General features: G+C 40.5%; 2 protein-coding genes across 5 annotated transcripts; one reads left to right on the top strand and one right to left on the bottom strand.

Moving 5' to 3' along the window:
• The first annotated feature begins 73 nt into the window (after nucleotides 1–73).
• Nucleotides 74–8,661, top strand: LOC106924266 (DLA class II histocompatibility antigen, DR-1 beta chain-like). Of its 3 annotated transcripts, XM_014997875.2 has the most exons (6): nucleotides 74–175; nucleotides 3,269–3,541; nucleotides 4,192–4,405; nucleotides 6,859–6,926; nucleotides 7,842–7,967; nucleotides 8,279–8,661. In XM_014997875.2, the coding sequence occupies exons 1-6, from the start codon at nucleotides 130–132 to the stop codon at nucleotides 8,305–8,307; spliced, it is 756 nt and encodes a 251-aa protein (XP_014853361.2). In that variant the 5' UTR covers nucleotides 74–129; the 3' UTR covers nucleotides 8,308–8,661. The 3 variants fall into 3 exon arrangements, with proteins under 3 accessions (XP_014853361.2, XP_014853360.2, XP_087872266.1); XM_014997874.2 differs by lacking the exons at nucleotides 7,842–7,967; nucleotides 8,279–8,661 and having other exon boundaries at nucleotides 6,859–7,212; XM_088016140.1 differs by lacking the exons at nucleotides 74–175; nucleotides 7,842–7,967; nucleotides 8,279–8,661 and adding an exon at nucleotides 1,984–2,252 and having other exon boundaries at nucleotides 6,859–7,212.
• A 3,148-nt stretch (nucleotides 8,662–11,809) lies between these two features.
• On the bottom strand, nucleotides 11,810–17,627 carry LOC106924274 (uncharacterized). 2 transcript variants are annotated; one of them, XM_014997889.2, is made up of 6 exons: nucleotides 17,426–17,627; nucleotides 16,166–16,222; nucleotides 16,011–16,082; nucleotides 15,831–15,893; nucleotides 13,593–13,664; nucleotides 11,810–13,514 (listed from the first exon to the last, which is right to left on the bottom strand). In XM_014997889.2, the coding sequence occupies exons 1-6, from the start codon at nucleotides 17,450–17,452 to the stop codon at nucleotides 12,192–12,194; spliced, it is 1,614 nt and encodes a 537-aa protein (XP_014853375.2). In that variant the 5' UTR covers nucleotides 17,453–17,627; the 3' UTR covers nucleotides 11,810–12,191. The 2 variants fall into 2 exon arrangements, with proteins under 2 accessions (XP_014853375.2, XP_014853376.2); XM_014997890.2 differs by having other exon boundaries at nucleotides 11,810–13,511.
• Between the last annotated feature and the right edge of the window lie 646 nt (nucleotides 17,628–18,273).

Raw genomic sequence — 18,273 nt, 5'->3', positions numbered from 1 at the left:
CACCTGCTGCTCTGCTCCTGTCAGGTCAATCTGCCCGGTAACAGGTGACGCCACCGTCGCCGTGTGATTCTCCGTCCTGGTTCCAGCACCAGGCTCTCAGGATCTCAGTTCATCTCCTGACCTGCAGGAATGGGTCGCTCTCTGCTCCTGGTTCTGGTTCTGGTCCAGACTGCAGGTAGGAACCAATCGTTCAGCTTCCTGAGATCAACCAGAGCTGATATGGAGAAAGGCTTTATGATTTATTTAAATCTGTTTTATGTTTCTGATTCATTTCAACCTGTTTTCTGAGACCAACGGCAGCTCAGCTCTGATTGGTCGGATCTGATCTGTATTATAAGAAATGATAATAAACACAAAGAGCTTCAAATTTAACAGCAGACAAACAAACATTCACTCCAACTTGAAACAGACACAAACAAACTTTGGACGCCATCAGTCAAACTTTCATCACAGTCAAAGATGTGCAGTCAGTCCTCTTTGTGTTTATTTTCTTAAATTGTAATTACCAAATTCACTGAATCTCCAAAATATTCTCATTTTTCTTTTAACAACATATTTTAATGTTTGAATTCAACTCCAATATAAATGATCCTGTTTTAAGTTTTATGTTTTAAATGAGATCTCAATATAATTCAGGATCACAGCAACAAATTGATCATGTTTCTGTTGAAGAGCTTCATTAATAATAATAATAAAAAAGGTTATAATTGACAACAAAAGATCTTTTAACCACTAATTAAAATTGATCACAGCTGTACTTTATAGGAAATTTATTCTGTTCAATTTAAATGCAACTAAATATCATATAGTATACCCAAGTATTATAAACACTGCAGTATTAATGATCTGTAATTCTTAACACTGAAAAAAATATTTTATTTATTTTGTATTATTTTATGTATAGATTTTCAAAAGGGAAGAGGAAAAAAACTCTTTAAAAATGTTTAGACAAGAGACGCTGTTATTTTATTCCCATTGATAACATTGTATTTACTGTCTGTGTCTACAACGGTTCAGCTTTTAATTATTTACTTATTTATTTTAAAATGTTTATTTTAAAATCATTTTTCTTTGCCTAGAATGTTCTGTATCTATTTTACTTGTTATAGTCTTTGTTGCAGTGTGTGTGTGTTTTATAGCTGTGTGCGTGTGTGTGTGTGCTTGCGTACCAGGTATTTATATCCTTATGGGAACCCATTTCTGTCTACAATGTGGGGTTATGGGGACCATTGCTCCTTGTGGGACATTTTCTTGTTCCCCATGAGGGAAATTGTTGTTCTTGGGTTTTAGGGTCTGTGATGGTTAGGTTTAGGGTAAAGGTTAAGGTAAGGGTTAGGTATGTGATGGGTGGGGTTAGGGGTTAGGATTAGGCTGAAGAAATTAATGGAAGTCAATGTGAAGTCCCCACAAGTGATGAAAACACGACTGTGTGCGTGTGCGCGTGTGTGTGCGTGTGTATGTGTGTATGCGTGTGCGTGTGTGTGTGGGGGTGTGTGTGTGTGCGTGCGTGTGTGTGTGTGTGTGTGTGTGTGTGTGCATGTGCGTGTGTGTGTTTAACTTATCTTGAGTGTCTCTTTTTGCCCGTCTCCCCCTCTTGGTGTCGGCGTTGCTGCAGCAAAATCGCCCCCGCTCTTTCCTCCGGTTTCCTGTCAGTCCAACTGGTTCTGGTGTTGGATCTTTGGGTTGTCCAGATCGTCCCTTAGACCAGTGGTTTCCAAACATTTTCTGCCCCCCCATGGATTACAAGTAGGGAGAGTTAGACTCTGGTTCTCTGTTTGAAAGATGTGTGTGTGTGTGTGTGGGGGGGTGTGTGTGTGTGTGTGTGTGTGTGTGTGTGGTGGGGGGGTTTAGAGACTCCCTGTTATACTCTTCCATCCACTCAAACAACCCCCCAACCTCCAACGCACACAGTGTTCATTGTTGTTTTTGTTTTTTTTCATTTATCCATACTGCTTCCAGCCCCCCCCCACCCCCCAGCCCCCCTGCAATGGCATGGCGGCCCCCAGAGGGGGCACGCCCCACAGTTTGGGAACCTCTACCTTAGTGAATGTCCATGTTGTCCATGGAGATTGATGAAACAGCATCAACAGTTCAGAGTCGTCTTCTGAAGCATGTCTGTCTTTTCTTTCTCTACACTGATACCAGACAGACCAGGAGGTTGTTAAATCTCAGTCTCACACAGTTTCCAGTCTGACTGTCCAACAGGAGACCGACAGTCGTCCCCTGAATGGAAACGTTTCATCAGTTCTCTGGTGAGAAAGATTAGGATCAGCAGACACTTGAGTGCCTGGAAGTGATGGAGGTCTTCTTTGTCTTCTTGATCCTCAGGATCTTCTTGATCACTTTCATCAGCTGGGTTTATAGGAGGGACATCATCTGGTCCCTGGGAGGACAGGTTAGAGGAGCTGAGGTCAGAGGTCAGATCCTCTGCAGTAGGTTCAGACAGAGGGAAAGAGAAGCAGCAAGTAGAAACCAATTACTGGTTGTTTTGTTGTTTTTCTTGTTTTTTTCTATACATATCTATTTATGAATCTTATTTTAACCTTTTGCGTAATCATATAGTTTTAGTAATTTATTATCCATCCAGTATTATGGCTCCTGTTTGTGGAACAGTTTTTCAGAGAAACCTTAGGGCTAATTGTTTATACAGCTCTTTGTAAAGGTGCGTTATGAATAAAATTGATTAACTGATTGATTATTTTGAGGAATAAAATAATTTGTTTATTAAGATTGTGTTCTTAGACCCATTCTTCCTGAAATGGGTGGGATTTCCTCTTTAGACTGCAAACATCTTTGCAAAATCCAACAAATCAGCTTTGTGGTCGCTGTGCCTCTTAATCCTCTCAGAGGGGCTTTTATTTATGATATAGGTCTTTAGGATTCTCTAAAGGTTTGGTTCCCTCAGTTTAGAAAACCAAAACTCAAGAAAATACCTGCCTCATTTACCGATAAGGACTTTCACTGGGTCTCTAGCCTAGAAACTTTCACTAAACAGCTGGGAAAACTGAAATATTAATTTAGGTTTAGAAGAACCTCAGACCTGATTCACATCAGAAATACTGAGCTGTGATTATATGACAAATGATAGAAAAGGCCAGATAGAGGCACCAGGTGTCGACTGTGGTAACAGAAAGTGACCTTTGACCTGCTGGAAGCTCTGTTTATACTGTTAGGTTGTTTTAATGTTTTATAGTTATATTATCTGGATGTTTTCTACAGTAATAGATGTTTTCTATATTGTCTGAATGTTTGATCTGTTCCCCTCCAGCTGGTTTCATGACCCATGAATTGTTCCGCTGCCACTTTAACTCCTCTGAGCTGCAGGACATTCACTACAGCTACTCCTACATCTACAACAAGGTGGAGTTCATCCAGTTCGACAGCCGTGTTGGATCCTTCGTTGGTCTGAACTCGTTTGGTGAGAAACTGGCAGCGAGCTGGAACAATGGCACCGGATGGCTGAACGTCTCGAAAACCTACAGAGAGGAGATCTGCCAACCCAACGCTGAGCTCTGGTATAGATTAGTGTTAGATAGATCAGGTGAGCTCTTCACTCTGACTGATATAATCACTGATATATATATTGATATATTGATATGATCACTGGCTGGATCAGAAGGCGGTTATATATTTTACCTTAATATATAATAAAATCATATCATCTGTTTGACTCATTTAGCATGTTGCTAAAAATAACCTTAAATCAACGACTGAGAGGCATAAATAATAATTATAATCATTCAGGTGAAGTAAAGTTTAATATAGGGTGAAGCTAAACACAATAGGTTTTTATTTTATTGATATTTGTTGAATCTCATTTTCCAGTAACTATAATTTTATATTTTATTGAAAATCTGTGTTTGATTCTATCAGGAATTTCAGAATGATTGGAAATTTTAATATCTTGTAGTTATTTAGTATTTAAATGCCACTTTATTAAATTTGTATGTAATTTGTTTTTAATATTTTGACCTTCTTGTGAATCTGCATGTTTTATTTGCTGCTGCAGCTGAAATTCATCTGGAAAATAATATTTAATATTTTCTGTTTGCAGAAGGAAATACATTTTATTGCAACAATAAATCCATATTTATAACGACCTTTAATACATTTGCTCTGGGTCAAAGGTCATACAGTTACTATCAGTAAATGTTGACCTGAGCCTCTCTTACTCTCCTCTTCCTGTTTCAGTGGAGCCGTCGGTCACTCTGAGCACAGTGGTGCCCCCTACTGGTGGCCCTTCCGCCATGCTGACCTGCAGCGTCTACGGCTTCTTCCCCAAACAGATCAGAGTCACCTGGATGAGAAACGGACAGGAAGTCACCTCTGATGTCACTTCCACCACCGAGCTGCCAGACGGCGCCTGGCTCTACCAGATCCACTCCAGTCTGGAGTTCAAACCCAGGTGAGACCAGGTAACACACACACCAGGTGAGACCGGGTAACACACACACCAGGTGAGACCGGGTAACACACACACCAGGTGAGACCAGGTAACACACACACCAGGTGAGACCGGGTAACACACACACCAGGTGAGACCGGGTAACACACACACCAGGTGAGACCGGGTAACACACACACCAGGTGAGACCGGGTAACACACACACCAGGTGAGACCAGGTAACACACACACCAGGTGAGACCAGGTAACACACACACCAGGTGAGACCAGGTAACACACACACCAGGTGAGACCAGGTAACACACACACCAGGTGAGACCAGGTAACACACACACACACACACCAGGTGAGACCAGGTAACACACACACCAGGTGAGACCAGGTAACACACACACCAGGTGAGACCAGGTAACACACACACACACACACACACACACCAGGTGAGACCAGGTAACACACACACCAGGTGAGACCGGGTAACACACACACCAGGTGAGACCAGGTAACACACACACCAGGTGAGACCAGGTAACACACACACACACACACCAGGTGAGACCAGGTAACACACACACCAGGTGAGACCAGGTAACACACACACCAGGTGAGACCAGGTAACACACACACACACACACACACACACACACCAGGTGAGACCAGGTAACACACACACCAGGTGAGACCAGGTAACACACACACACACACACCAGGTGAGACCAGGTAACACACACACCAGGTGAGACCAGGTAACACACACACCAGGTGAGACCAGGTAACACACACACACACACACACACACACCAGGTGAGACCAGGTAACACACACACCAGGTGAGACCAGGTAACACACACACACACACACCAGGTGAGACCAGGTAACACACACACCAGGTGAGACCGGGTAACACACACACCAGGTGAGACCAGGTAACACACACACACACACACCAGGTGAGACCAGGTAACACACACACCAGGTGAGACCAGGTAACACACACACACACACACCAGGTGAGACCAGGTAACACACACACCAGGTGAGACCAGGTAACACACACACACACACACCAGGTGAGACCGGGTAACACACACACCAGGTGAGACCGGGTAACACACACACCAGGTGAGACCAGGTAACACACACACCAGGTGAGACCAGGTAACACACACACCAGGTGAGACCAGGTAACACACACACCAGGTGAGACCAGGTAACACACACACACACCAGGTGAGACCAGGTAACACACACACCAGGTGAGACCAGGTAACACACACACCAGGTGAGACCAGGTAACACACACACACACACACACACACACCAGGTGAGACCAGGTAACACACACACCAGGTGAGACCGGGTAACACACACACCAGGTGAGACCAGGTAACACACACACCAGGTGAGACCAGGTAACACACACACACACACACCAGGTGAGACCAGGTAACACACACACCAGGTGAGACCAGGTAACACACACACCAGGTGAGACCAGGTAACACACACACACACACACACACACACCAGGTGAGACCAGGTAACACACACACCAGGTGAGACCAGGTAACACACACACACACACACCAGGTGAGACCAGGTAACACACACACCAGGTGAGACCAGGTAACACACACACCAGGTGAGACCAGGTAACACACACACACACACACACACACACCAGGTGAGACCAGGTAACACACACACCAGGTGAGACCAGGTAACACACACACACACACACCAGGTGAGACCAGGTAACACACACACCAGGTGAGACCGGGTAACACACACACCAGGTGAGACCAGGTAACACACACACACACACACCAGGTGAGACCAGGTAACACACACACCAGGTGAGACCAGGTAACACACACACCAGGTGAGACCAGGTAACACACACACACACACACCAGGTGAGACCAGGTAACACACACACACACACACCAGGTGAGACCAGGTAACACACACACCAGGTGAGACAAAAAAAAAAAAAGACCAGTGTGACCTGGTCTCACCCTGATGACCCCTGATGACCCCTGATGACCCTACACTGACCAGTGATCAGAGATGAAGCATTTTTACCAAACCTCACAGACCAAGTTGGTATGTCTGGGAGGAAATCCAGTAGCCGGTTGTACAGGGGGCTGTTGAGTCCAGGGGGCGCTGGTGAGCTCCCCTTTGATTGGGTTTAATGCTGAGCTGAAGTCCCTGGTGAGAACCAAGAAGCTACCAGACGGACGGACGGACGGGCAGACCGCCTCTGAGGTTTAAATGGAGCCAACATGGCGGTCTGCCGCTTCATGTTCAGAATCTGACGCTGATGCTGGTCGGTGTGAACAGAACCAAACGGGTTTCATGCTGGTCGGTGTGAACAGAACCAAATGGGTTTCATGCTGGTCGGTGTGAACAGAACCAAACGGGTCTCAGAGCTGCTGCTTGATGTCCTGCAGGTCTGGAGAGAAAATCTCCTGCATGGTGGAGCATCTGAGCTTAGAGGAGCCGCTGACCATCGACTGGAGTAAAAACCTGCATGACTCCGTCGCCGTTCAACATCTGACACTTTCTACAATTAAACCTTTCAATGAGAAAACAATCACAGCAAATCAGCAGAGGCTCAATCAGAGGCTCAAGATTCCTACATCACAAATAAATATACTTTTCTTTTCTATTCCACATGAAGATTTAAATTAATCCGCAAAAAACTCTAATGAATTATTCCACTAACTGAGATATGATTTGGTAAACTGGACTGAACTAAGAAATGTATGAAATACATAAAACATAAAACTCTTAATGAACTTGAAGCGCTTGAAGTCGTCTCCTTGGAGAAACTCAGTTTTCAATCCGCAGTGATTTATTTTCTTCCACTCAAACTGTTCATTTCTCTGCAGTCGGATCTATTTAGGTAATCAACACTTTCAATTCTCATGTTTATTATTTTTTCAGCAGAAATAAATCGGCTTTCTGAGGCCAAATTATAAACTCACCAAACCTCCGTCCTGGATGGAAGTTGTGAATTTGACTCCATTTTGTCCACATTTGATCAAACTAGAGATTTCTATTGACATTTGGTGAGTTTGCTCTTAAGGCGGATCAAAAGTTAAAAAAACATTTTTGAGCCTCCTCAAGGGGCGTGGCCACTTTGACATGCCAAAATGTGTTATTAAAAGCTAATGACATGTCGCCATGTTGATGTTATGTTATCATCATGCTTGAAATAAATAAATCTGAAATGTTTCAATGTGATGATGTGAAATCATGTTTTCACAAATGAACTGATGAATCTCTGTGAGAGCATGAATGACCTGTCACTGATTTCAAATAAGACGATGAACGCAAACTGAAATCTGGCATCTTCCTGGTTCAACTAATGTTTTCTAACTTAATCTGTGTCTGTCTGCTCACCTGTCTGTCTGCTCACCTGTCTGTTAAGCTCCGCCCCCTGGTCATCCCATGCCTGAGTCGGAGAAGATCAAAATTGCGTTTGGAGTTTTAGGACTGATCCTGGGTCTGGTTTTGTTTCTAACTGGATTCATCTACTACAAGAAGAAAGCAGGAGGTCAGAACCAGTTTAAACCAGTTTGAAACCAGTTTAAATCAGTTTAAACCAGCTTCACAAACATGTGACACACATTTAAACCAGTTAAAACCAGCCTAGAGCAGATTAAAACCAGATTTTATCCATTTATTTTTGGATTTCTTTTGACATGTGAATAAATCTGGATCTAGAATACCTAGATCTTTAATCTGGTTTGTTTACATATAGACTTAGTTTGCATAGATCTGGTTTACATTTCCCACTGATTTGGTGTGAGTGTAGATTCTTTCTTCATATCAAACCTTCCTTGTGTTCTTTCTGTTTTTGTTCAGCTCTGCCTCGCATCCTGTCCATGAACTGAGGAACAGAACCGGATCTAAAGTCCAGATCCGGACCTGGAGATCCGGACCTGAAGCCCGGTTCTGATCTCTACTGATCATCATGAATCTTCATTGTAGCTCCAGATAATCGTTTTTAGAGTTGAAATGTGTCATTGGTTCATTTTTCTTCAGTTCTCCTTCGTCTCCATGATGGAGGAAAACGTTTCATGTAAAGTTTAAATATTTCTTAGAAAAGCTGAGATCAAGTGATGATCATGTAATTCTGTTGATTATTAATCAATATTAATATTTTGTGTCATTTTGTTTTTTTCTGATGGCTTTTAACTTCCTGTTTCACAATAAACATGTTTTTTTCTTTGGGATTTTTCCCTAAATTGTTTTAATGTTTTTATCTGAAGTTTCTGGTTTAATTATTTTTATTCATTTATTGGCTATATATTATAATATTAATATTCCTGAGGTCCAAATGATAAAAGCATAAAAATATTAATACAACACATAAGACTATTGACATTAACACATATATTCACTGGCCACTTTATTAGGTACACCTGTCCAACTGCTTGTAACACTTAAAGGCTCAGCAGCTCGTCCTTTAAAAGAGCCTGAGGTGAGAAACAGCAGGCAGTTTGCATAAGAACATAAACACATTAAATGTTTTATCCAAAACAGTTGTCATCATGTACAAACATACACAGAAATAAATATTAATGCTGAGCAATTGGTGTATACATATTAAATGCAACTTTTAGATTTCTAATAATTTTGGCATAATCCAAAATTTTAATCAGGTTAAATTAACCATAATTTAAATATAGTAAAAAAATATATATGTATATATATTTCAAGCTAATCAGTTTAAAGTGCACTTTCCAATAATCAATAAAAAAATAATTATCAAATATTCAAGCAGAGTGAGAGAGAGAAATATATAAAAAATATACTTCACAATATCAAACTTAAAGGTGTAGCTACATTCAGATCTGATCTATTTTTCAGATCTGATCTATTTTAACTTCATTTTAAACTTCACTGCCTCGGCATCAATACAAAACGGCCAGAAACGGATAAAATCACTGATGCACCAGACAAGTTAGCTCTTCAATCAGAGTGGTTTGGCCACAAGGAGGCGACAGAATCCAGGAGATGCTCCAGGTAAACGGGGGCAACAATCCTGACAAAACAACGAGCAAAAGTTTCACACTTCAAAACAAAAACTATCAGATTCAGACTCACCAGGCAGTCAAATCAGTAGGTTCAAAGATTTGGATTAATTAGTGTGGAAGACGACACACACACACACACACACACACACACACACACACACACACCCCCCACACACACACACACACACACACACACACAGCAAATCACAACCACAGTGGAGACGGAGGAGTCAGTAAAAACTGAGAGCTGGAGGCTTTAAAGAAGCTGGCAGAGTTTGGGACAACACAGGAAGTGGGCCCACAAAAATAAAAGTCCCTGAGTAACATGCTCATTAACATAAATGTGGAATCAGCCAATCACATGGCAGCAACTCATTTAGACATGGCCGAGACGGTCTGCTGCAGCTCAAACTGAGCATCAGAACGAGGAAAAAAAAGATCTAAGAGACTCTGAACGTGGCCTGGTTGTTGGTACCAGATGGGATCTGAAGCTCTGCCTGAGGGATTAAAGACGTTTAAAGGCAGCAGGGCCGTGCAGAGGCATTTTGAGGGCTCAGAAGTAAAACCAAGAACAAGATCTGAAAACATAGTATAACAACATTTCAATCTGGAAAGACTCAGAGAAAAAAGAATGATTAAAGGATTTAATGACAGGAATGAATAACAGTTCTTCGGCGCTCAGGCCTCAGCAGATGATTTGAGCTGAGATTTGCTGTGAACATCCCGATAACCGATTAGGGATGCTCTCCCCCAGGGGCCCGACAGCTGGAGGTTGGGAATAGGTGACGTCCTGAAGAGTCGAAGGATGCGGGTGGAGAAGGGGAGGTGGTGGGTTGAACGCAGCTGAGTGAGGATCCTTATATGCAGAGCTTGATTGATGATTGGACGGCGCCGGGTGAGGTCCAGAGCTGAGGTTGGAGGAGAGCATGATGCAGCGATGGGCAGAACAGAAGAGGCAGAAGTCTTCCAGCTCAAACTTGTGCTTAAGCTTCATGACAACAACCCATATTAATGAATAATCTAATATTTAATCAGATCAAACTGCATCACTGTCATCATGTGGGAACAATACAAAGCTAATCTAGTTCATGTTTCTCTGATTTAATGTTTCTGCTGCTGATCTGAGACCAAAGCTGCTAGACCAGAGGAGAGAAGGTCAAAGGTTATGAAACAGGAACATTTGATGATATTTTACTAAATAAACCTGATAATATCCGACTGTTTAACATCTAGACTAGTGGTGCCCAGAGTGGGTCCTGGAGATCCGGCATCCTTCATACCTGGGGTTAGGGTTGTTTTCTCCCTGGTGGTAGAAACACCTTCTCAGCAGCTCAGTGTTCTCCTCAGGCCTCTAATGAGCATCATTTGGTCCAGGTGCGTGAAGCCAGGGTTCTGAACTCATAACTTAATAAAGGTGGGGTGTTTCTTCAAGGAATTCTCCCCCACTGCGTTCAGCAGTCCGACCTTAAAAACAAATGACTGCAGAAATCCGGGAGACGAAAGCAGCAATGGTCCAAGTGTGGGGGAGACCCATGAAAGTTAATTAGTCACCATTCCATTTTAAATAAAATGGAATGGTTTATTTCAACTTCTAAAAAACATCACTTTGTTCATAAATTGGAACTTTAAGTCTTAAGGTCTTTATGATGGTTTTTTTGTTTCAACGCTTTAAATGTTTATTACATCCAACAAAAAACAAAATATTTTTATTCATTTTTTATTCTGTTATTAAAATGTACCTGTTATACACATCATTTATCAGGATAATTTTAATTTGCAGCAGCACCAATACAGCCTCATTCTCAGACATTAATCTGGTCTTTGTAGATAAAACTATAAATTTCATAACTCAGAACTTTAATGTTTGTTGTACGTCACTTACCTTGTGGCCTTTTACTTTCTTCTTTCAGTTGTAATAATAAATTATGTTTTTTTTAATAGAATAATCACATAACTTTACGCTCTCCTGCAGTTTAACTCTTTTCTTGCAGCGCGCAGCTTTGTCCACTTGATGGCGATGTTGAGTCAAATATATTACTTGATAAAGTGTCGGACCGAAAAATCTCAACTGTTTCTTAAAGGTTCTGGTGTTTTTCTGTTCTGTTCTGCAGGATTTGAAAAAATGTCAAGAATGACTGGAGGGTATTATTACACTTATCTGGACATTTATATGAAATTTAGATTAAATGAAAGAAAAAAACACCTTAACTTCTCATGCCAATAAGAGTCAGAGCAGCTGTATCTTATGTGGGACTGTTTCCTGGTGTCATTGAGAGGAAAGTGACCTGCTGCACCTGTTACCTTCTGTTTGCTTGTATTGCAACACCTGAACACACATGAAGCTTTTAGCACCAGCTCCTTCCAGTCTGCATGTTTATTTTGGTTGTTTGGTAAAAAATCTCTGGATTAGCAAACATTAGTCTGGAGCCCAGATCCATCACCGGGTTATTATCAAACAGCATTTCTTCAAAGAGGTGAGAATCCAGCATCAGAGCAATGAAAAACATTTCATACATTTTATTTGAAAAAAGATAAATAATTCAGTTCTCATACATGAATCCACAAACCACCAAATGGACAATATTCAGACTGAATTAACCATCTTAATTTTATATAAGGTCTATGAAATTCAACATGATCCTGGATGTTTGTGTTTAAATGTAATCAATGCTTCATGAGTTAAAATGATCTAGTGCTGCATGATGTGCTATTTGTCTTATGAAATCTAATTTAAACACCTAACTTGTGTCCATTTCCTCCTCAGAATCTGATTGTTTTCCTGTTTCATCTGTTTTCCCCTGATTCTCCACACAGAGAGCCTGAACTTTAGTTTGTCTTAGTCCAGCAGATTCAAGGATCTCTTCAAGGTATGGATTCCCCTCTGCTATCACCAAAACTTTCTGCAACAAATCCTCCTCGCCGTTTCTCTGGAGCTCACCCAGAATCTTTTTGAATATCTCGAGCACAGGGAAGGCACATCCCATAACACCGTGACTAGGAATTGGATTATCAATGTACAATCCACCAATGTGCAAACCAAACACCAGTCCAAAAATATCAAACACTGGGGAGCCAGAGGAGCCCTGATACATGGAGGTGTTGTAGGTCACATAATTATCTCTGTTGGGGTCCCTGCAGAGCTGATCAAGAAACGAGAAGACAGACAGATAACTGTTTTTGGACATTAAATTACAGGTGACAGCCTGCTCCCTGTCCTCTTTTCTAATGATAAATGTAAAATCTATTGTCTTCCCTCCTCTTCCTGCTGGATAACCAACAATACAAGCCCTACCATCACCACCTGGTACCGGTCCAAATATCTTCAGGAGACCTGGAGGTATTTCCTCCAGCTCTGCTTGTGTAAGGGATCTGTTCTCATAGATGAGCTCCAACAGGGCGACATCTACATCACGGATCCCAAGACGCCACTTAGCTTGAAAGGTTTTCTTTGATTTATCAGCCAAATTATTAAAGTTGAACTCTACATTAATATTCAGATTTTTCAACAAGCTGTTTAAGTTTCTTTCCTCCCAAGGTTTAAATAAGTGGAAACAGGTCAGAACAATGTTGCCACCCAGCACAAATCCTGTGCCGTAAGAAATGAAATTGGAACCGGTTTCCCGTATTTCCACATAAAACACAGATTGGCGGGGATTTACCAGCTGTGTCCCTGTGCTGCAGAATTCAGCAAAGGAACGCTGAATCATTTCAAAGTTCTCCTCTATCATTTGCAGGGGTTTCTGATAGGGACAAACAGGAAATCTACTCTCCACCCACGCTTTCAGTTTTAGAAAATCCTCGTTCTCTGGGTCATTTCTGCACTCTGAGTTTCCCAAATATTTTTTCCCCAGAGTTTCAGACTCACAGCCTGGTGGAACATTTTCACTCTCACTCACTGAACCTGAAACACCCCTGAGTGGCATTAATTCAGTCTCTCGTTTGTTGGTTGGAGAACATGTTTTATATTTTCTTCGGTAAGGCAGCTGGTCTTGTTTGAAACGTTGCTCTCCTGCTGTCCTCTTCTTCTCCCTAATAGTGGGATGTGGACGAGGTTTGACCTGCTGACAATCAGTTAGGAAGTTAATTTTAAGGTTTATGATCAAGAAATGAATTGTTCAGCTGTTTCCATTTCTACCCACCAGGGAACTGCCATCATTTCTGTCCCTGGTTCCCAGAGGAGGCCTGGTTTGACTCTGCAGCCCATCGGAGACCTTAGATCATCCAGTTAGATTATTAGTACCAAACGGTTCCACGTTTAACCCTCTTATCAGAACTTCACCTGCTAACAAGGATAAAAATACGAAACTGATGATTTTTAGCAAATTATTGATTTTAGTTTGTCTTTAAAACAGCATCAACTCCTTTAGGCAACGTGTTTCTGGTTCTTGAAGGACTTTGGCAGGGTCGGTGTTATAAAAAAATCCCACAATCTTTACTGTTTATTTAAGGATCCCCATTAATCTCTATGATAACAGAGATTATTCTTCCTGGGTTTCTACACCAAACATTACAATTAAATCATCCTTTACAGATATTACAAAAAGACATTATGTTATTCCTTATTGAGACGCAAATTAAACACAAAGTCAAGCGCTTCAACAATTGCTAAGTTTAATAAACAGTATGGAAAGACATAGTAAAATGCATAGAAATAGAAAAAAAGTTGCATAAAATCAAACAGATGAAAACATGTAGATTGGACTGCATATGTCCTATGAGGGTTTTTGCCTAAATGCAACAAACAAATCACTGATCAGGGCCGGTCCAAGGCAAAAGCAAACTAAGGCCACCAAGGGGCCCCCTCAGTGGAGCTGATTTTTTTTTTTTTTGTAATAATTTCTGTCATTATAATATCAAAAATACACACTTTCACTATGAAGTGATTTGTTTTTACAATAATATATATTTGATAATGTATGTAGAAATTATTATTTTATTGATAAAAAATAAATTCCTCTTGGGGCCCCCTGGTGGCCGCGGTGGGTACTGCATGCTTTGCGGGTATCATGAGCTGCACTGAGCATCAAAACGTCCAAAGCTCCGGTCAGAAGTTTAGTTAGCAAAACAATGTGTCAAAAAAGGATTTATTGTTCAGGGAGGGAGAGAAGAAGGAGGAAGAATAGAAAAAAACCAAGATAAAGGTTTGTTTTAATGAGCCTTGGTAATAATGTAAAGTAATGTAAAGATTAGTAAAGCTGCTAATAGAAAATTAGCTTGAACGGTCCAGTTCAACAGCCAGACATTTAAGCTAGGGTCTTTGTGTTTGAGTTTTAACTTTACATGAGTTGATTCTCATGGTGGTTCTGTATATTTCTGAGGTATTTTTGGCTTCAAAACGCCGAGTTTGATAAGGTTTGATAACAATAATTAAAACTTCTCAATGTTTGACATCGTCTAGCTAAATGTTTCTACGTCAGGCTACATGGATGAGCTGCTTTATGCTGTAGTTGGGATTTGTTGTTTGCTGCTGAGCAGAAGCATTTTGTGGCTAAAAACAAACATTATTTTTACATCAACTTCTAAATTATGTGAAACTTCTGTTAAAATCATTTGGAAGCTCAGAATCAGTTTGGTACCAGTCCCGGTCCACATTCCAGGGAAGAAAGACTCACCTGGTGTAAATAAAATGTTTAGCTATTGGAGTTATGCTTAAGAGAAATTTATTTAATCAAAGAATGTCATGAATGTGTGTGTAGGGCTGCACCGATTGCAGATTTCTGGCCAATTCCTGGTGCCGATATTTAAAAAGCCTGACCTGCTGATTTTTACTGATATGAATATTTTTTTTTGTCTGAAATGTCACTAAATATAGCAAGAAAGTCACTGAGTTGCAACAATGGGGTGAATATTGTTAACTGTAAACGTTCAGGCCTGGTGGGCCTGTCAGTCAAACCTCTCACTGCAGAACAGAAGAGGACAGAGGCTGAGTTATAAAGCTTTGCTGATGAAGATAAGATCAGCTTCACATGTAAGTATCAGCAGATCACGATCCCCCAAAATGAAGGACATCGGCGCCCAGAAATCAACTGGTCATAAATCAATTAGCCATATATATTCTATAGTATATAATGTAAACAGCCAGAGATGCAATAAGTTTACAGCAGGTGTGTGAATGATCTAATGATCGGACTGCTGATTGCAGCCAGTCCACAATGTTAGCAGAACTAGAGGGCCCCAAAACCACATTTCACTTAGGGCCCCATGGAGGCCTGGGCCAGTCCTGCCACTGATGTGTCTTTGGTGCCATTAGTCAGAGGTAGATTTATCTCTTGCTGGAAGCTAGTAGCATTTACAGTTTTCATGTGCAAGCATAACAGAACAGGTTCATGTCTTACTGATGTAGATAGAGTCAAACAGATCTTTAACCTGCAGCTCACCTGAAAACCTGGACAGGCCCTCCTTCTTTTCCTGGGTGGACTGGAGTCATTTCCAGGATTAATCTGATGAAGAGAACAAAATATAAAATAATAACTAACATGTGCAGCTGCTCATTGATCCTATACAAGATGCAGATATTTATATGACAAATGTTAAGAAATGACCAAAGTCTTACTAACATTTTCTTTATCACAACCGGTCTTCTTGTCCATTTTGTTTTCTGTTTGCGTTCTCTTAGTTGGTGTCTTCATCTGCCAACACAATAATAAAATTAGAGTTCAAAAACTGAGATATAAGTTAGTCCAGTAACCGTTTTTAGAGGAGAAGGACTCACCATGTCCTGACTTCTGGTTTTAAACCCTTTCAGCTGAGAAGTTGAGGCGCTTTGCAACTAAAACAATAAAGATCAACATTAAAGTTCAGAAGATGAAGTTTTGTTGTTTTCTTGATGAATTTGCTGCTGATGTAACGCCGTCTTTCTCCACTGTGGTCCCCGGGCCCCCAGGGGTCTGCAGTCATGTAAATGACTGTTTATTTCACGTGAGTCCAGCTCAAAGTGTGACACGTACAGGTGGCTCATCAAAAGACTGTGTTTAACAATAATGATGGATAACTGGTGGAAAGAAAAAAATTAAAAGAGCTGCTTTTAACAGGAGCATGGAGGAAGCCACTAGCATTTTGAAAGGTTTATGCCATAAACGGCAGGACTCAAGTCTGTCAGTGAGAACTGTTCTTTGTTTTTTACAACTTTGCTTAACTCTCTGCTTGTACGTCAGCTGCTGATGTTATTTTTTTAACTTCTCTTTTGGTTTACATGAAGGCCTACAATCCACACTTTCAGAATCTGTAAATAAGTCACAGACTCTGTAACTTATTTACAGATTCTGTAAATAAGTTACAGATTCTGTAAATAATTCGAGACAATGTCTTGCAAGACATTTAAGACTTAAATGTCTTAAATGTCATTTAAGACATTTAAGACATTTAAGTCTTAAATGTCTTAAATGTCATTTAAGACATTTAAGACATTTAAGTCTTGCTAAGGTGACTAAACTTGCAGTAAAATAATCTGAGCCATTCATTTACCAAACAGCTGTGCCTTCGTCTTTGGGATGAACAAATAAAACATCACTAAATGTGTTAAGAGACTGTCTTCATTTTATACTGTGTATCTTAAGATGATGTGTCGTGCAGGACAGTTTCAAGTTGGATGGTCCAAATGGGTTAAATGGTCCTCAGCCTAAAATGTCCGAGAAACAGGAAGACATGCCAGCCCCTCCCCCACACGGAAACACAGTAAATCTCCATAAGCTTTACTTTGATTCACCTATTTAAAACCGATTTCACACAGGCATTAACACAACATGTGCAACTCATATGTTGCAACTCAAATGTTGCAACATATGAGTTGCACATAGGAAATAAAATTCTGAAATACTGAGGAACTTCTAAACTTTTCCTGTTAAAACCAGAAAACTTTAAAATCAAGCCAGCAATGAATTATTGACAATATGAGTTTATCTGACTTCGCTTACATGTAATCAGCTCTTATAGCTTAGCTGTAATTATTCTGTTATAAACATCTTGTACTTACTGCGGCTGTTCTGCAGGGTTGAATCATGCAGTAAAAAGTGAAAAAATAAAGTAAAAACCAGACAAACTTAAAAGCTGAAGAGAAAAGAAACACTGACGGTCTTTAAATGAGGCAAACGGAGGATAAAATAGTTTAAAATGCTTTTAGTTGTGCAGCAGAACACCGCGGTGCATTCTGCTCCGCTCTCTCTCTCTCTGTCTCTCTGTTGACAGATGTAAATGCAGAAGAAATGGCGCGAAATTTGCTGCATTCAGGTGCAGCTGGGAATTAACGGTTTCACTCTTCAACCATAGGAAAATTAGGGTTAAACACCACAGCTCTGCATTTATGCATCTCACTTTTCTTCTTAAAATGTCACCAGCTGCTTTCTGTTCATTTAGTAGCCATGCCATATATTAATGTTGTGATTGAAAATCTTCATGTTTTCACGTTTCATGACGGCCTTGAACTTGATCACAGCGAACGGCAGACATTTAAGTCTTGCAGAGAAATGATTAAACTTGTGGTAAAATGAACTGAGTCATAAACTCAGAACTTAATCACGGTGGGCTGTTTCTTCAAGTAATTCACCTTAAGATAGATACAATTTCTATTAATTCACTTCAACGTCTAAAAAAACATCACTTTGTTAATAAAACTCAGCTTTAAGTCTTAAAATCTTTACGATGGTCTTTTTCTGTCAACGATTAAATATTTTGATTAATATTTACTTAATGAATAAATTGGATAAGTGTCTGTTATATATTTTGTTTTAACTTATGTTGATTTACAGCAACTGTTTTACTTGAAATTAAAGTGAATAGTTCATATTACTCTTTATTTTTTATATTGTGAAAGCAAAGTATTTC

The sequence above is a fragment of the Poecilia mexicana genome, unplaced genomic scaffold, assembly GCF_051168715.1.
Source record: "Poecilia mexicana isolate PSO_F unplaced genomic scaffold, ASM5116871v1 scaffold_18, whole genome shotgun sequence".
Lineage (NCBI taxonomy): Eukaryota > Metazoa > Chordata > Actinopteri > Cyprinodontiformes > Poeciliidae > Poecilia > Poecilia mexicana.
This window is presented reverse-complemented; position numbering and strand designations above follow the sequence as displayed.

Coding starts and splice junctions, on each gene's coding strand:
- LOC106924266 (XM_014997874.2), top strand. CDS start 130: ATGGGTCGCTCTCTGCTCCTGGTTCTGGTTCTGGTCCAGACTGCAG. Junction 176..3,268: donor GGTTCTGGTCCAGACTGCAG/GTAGGAACCAAT, acceptor GTTCCCCTCCAG/CTGGTTTCATGACCCATGAA. Junction 4,406..6,858: donor AGTCTGGAGTTCAAACCCAG/GTGAGACCAGGT, acceptor GATGTCCTGCAG/GTCTGGAGAGAAAATCTCCT.
- LOC106924274 (XM_014997889.2), bottom strand. CDS start 17,452: ATGATTCAACCCTGCAGAACAGCCGCA. Junction 16,223..17,425: donor AACCCTGCAGAACAGCCGCA/GTAAGTACAAGA, acceptor TTATTGTTTTAG/TTGCAAAGCGCCTCAACTTC. Junction 13,515..13,592: donor GAAATGATGGCAGTTCCCTG/GTGGGTAGAAAT, acceptor ACTGATTGTCAG/CAGGTCAAACCTCGTCCACA.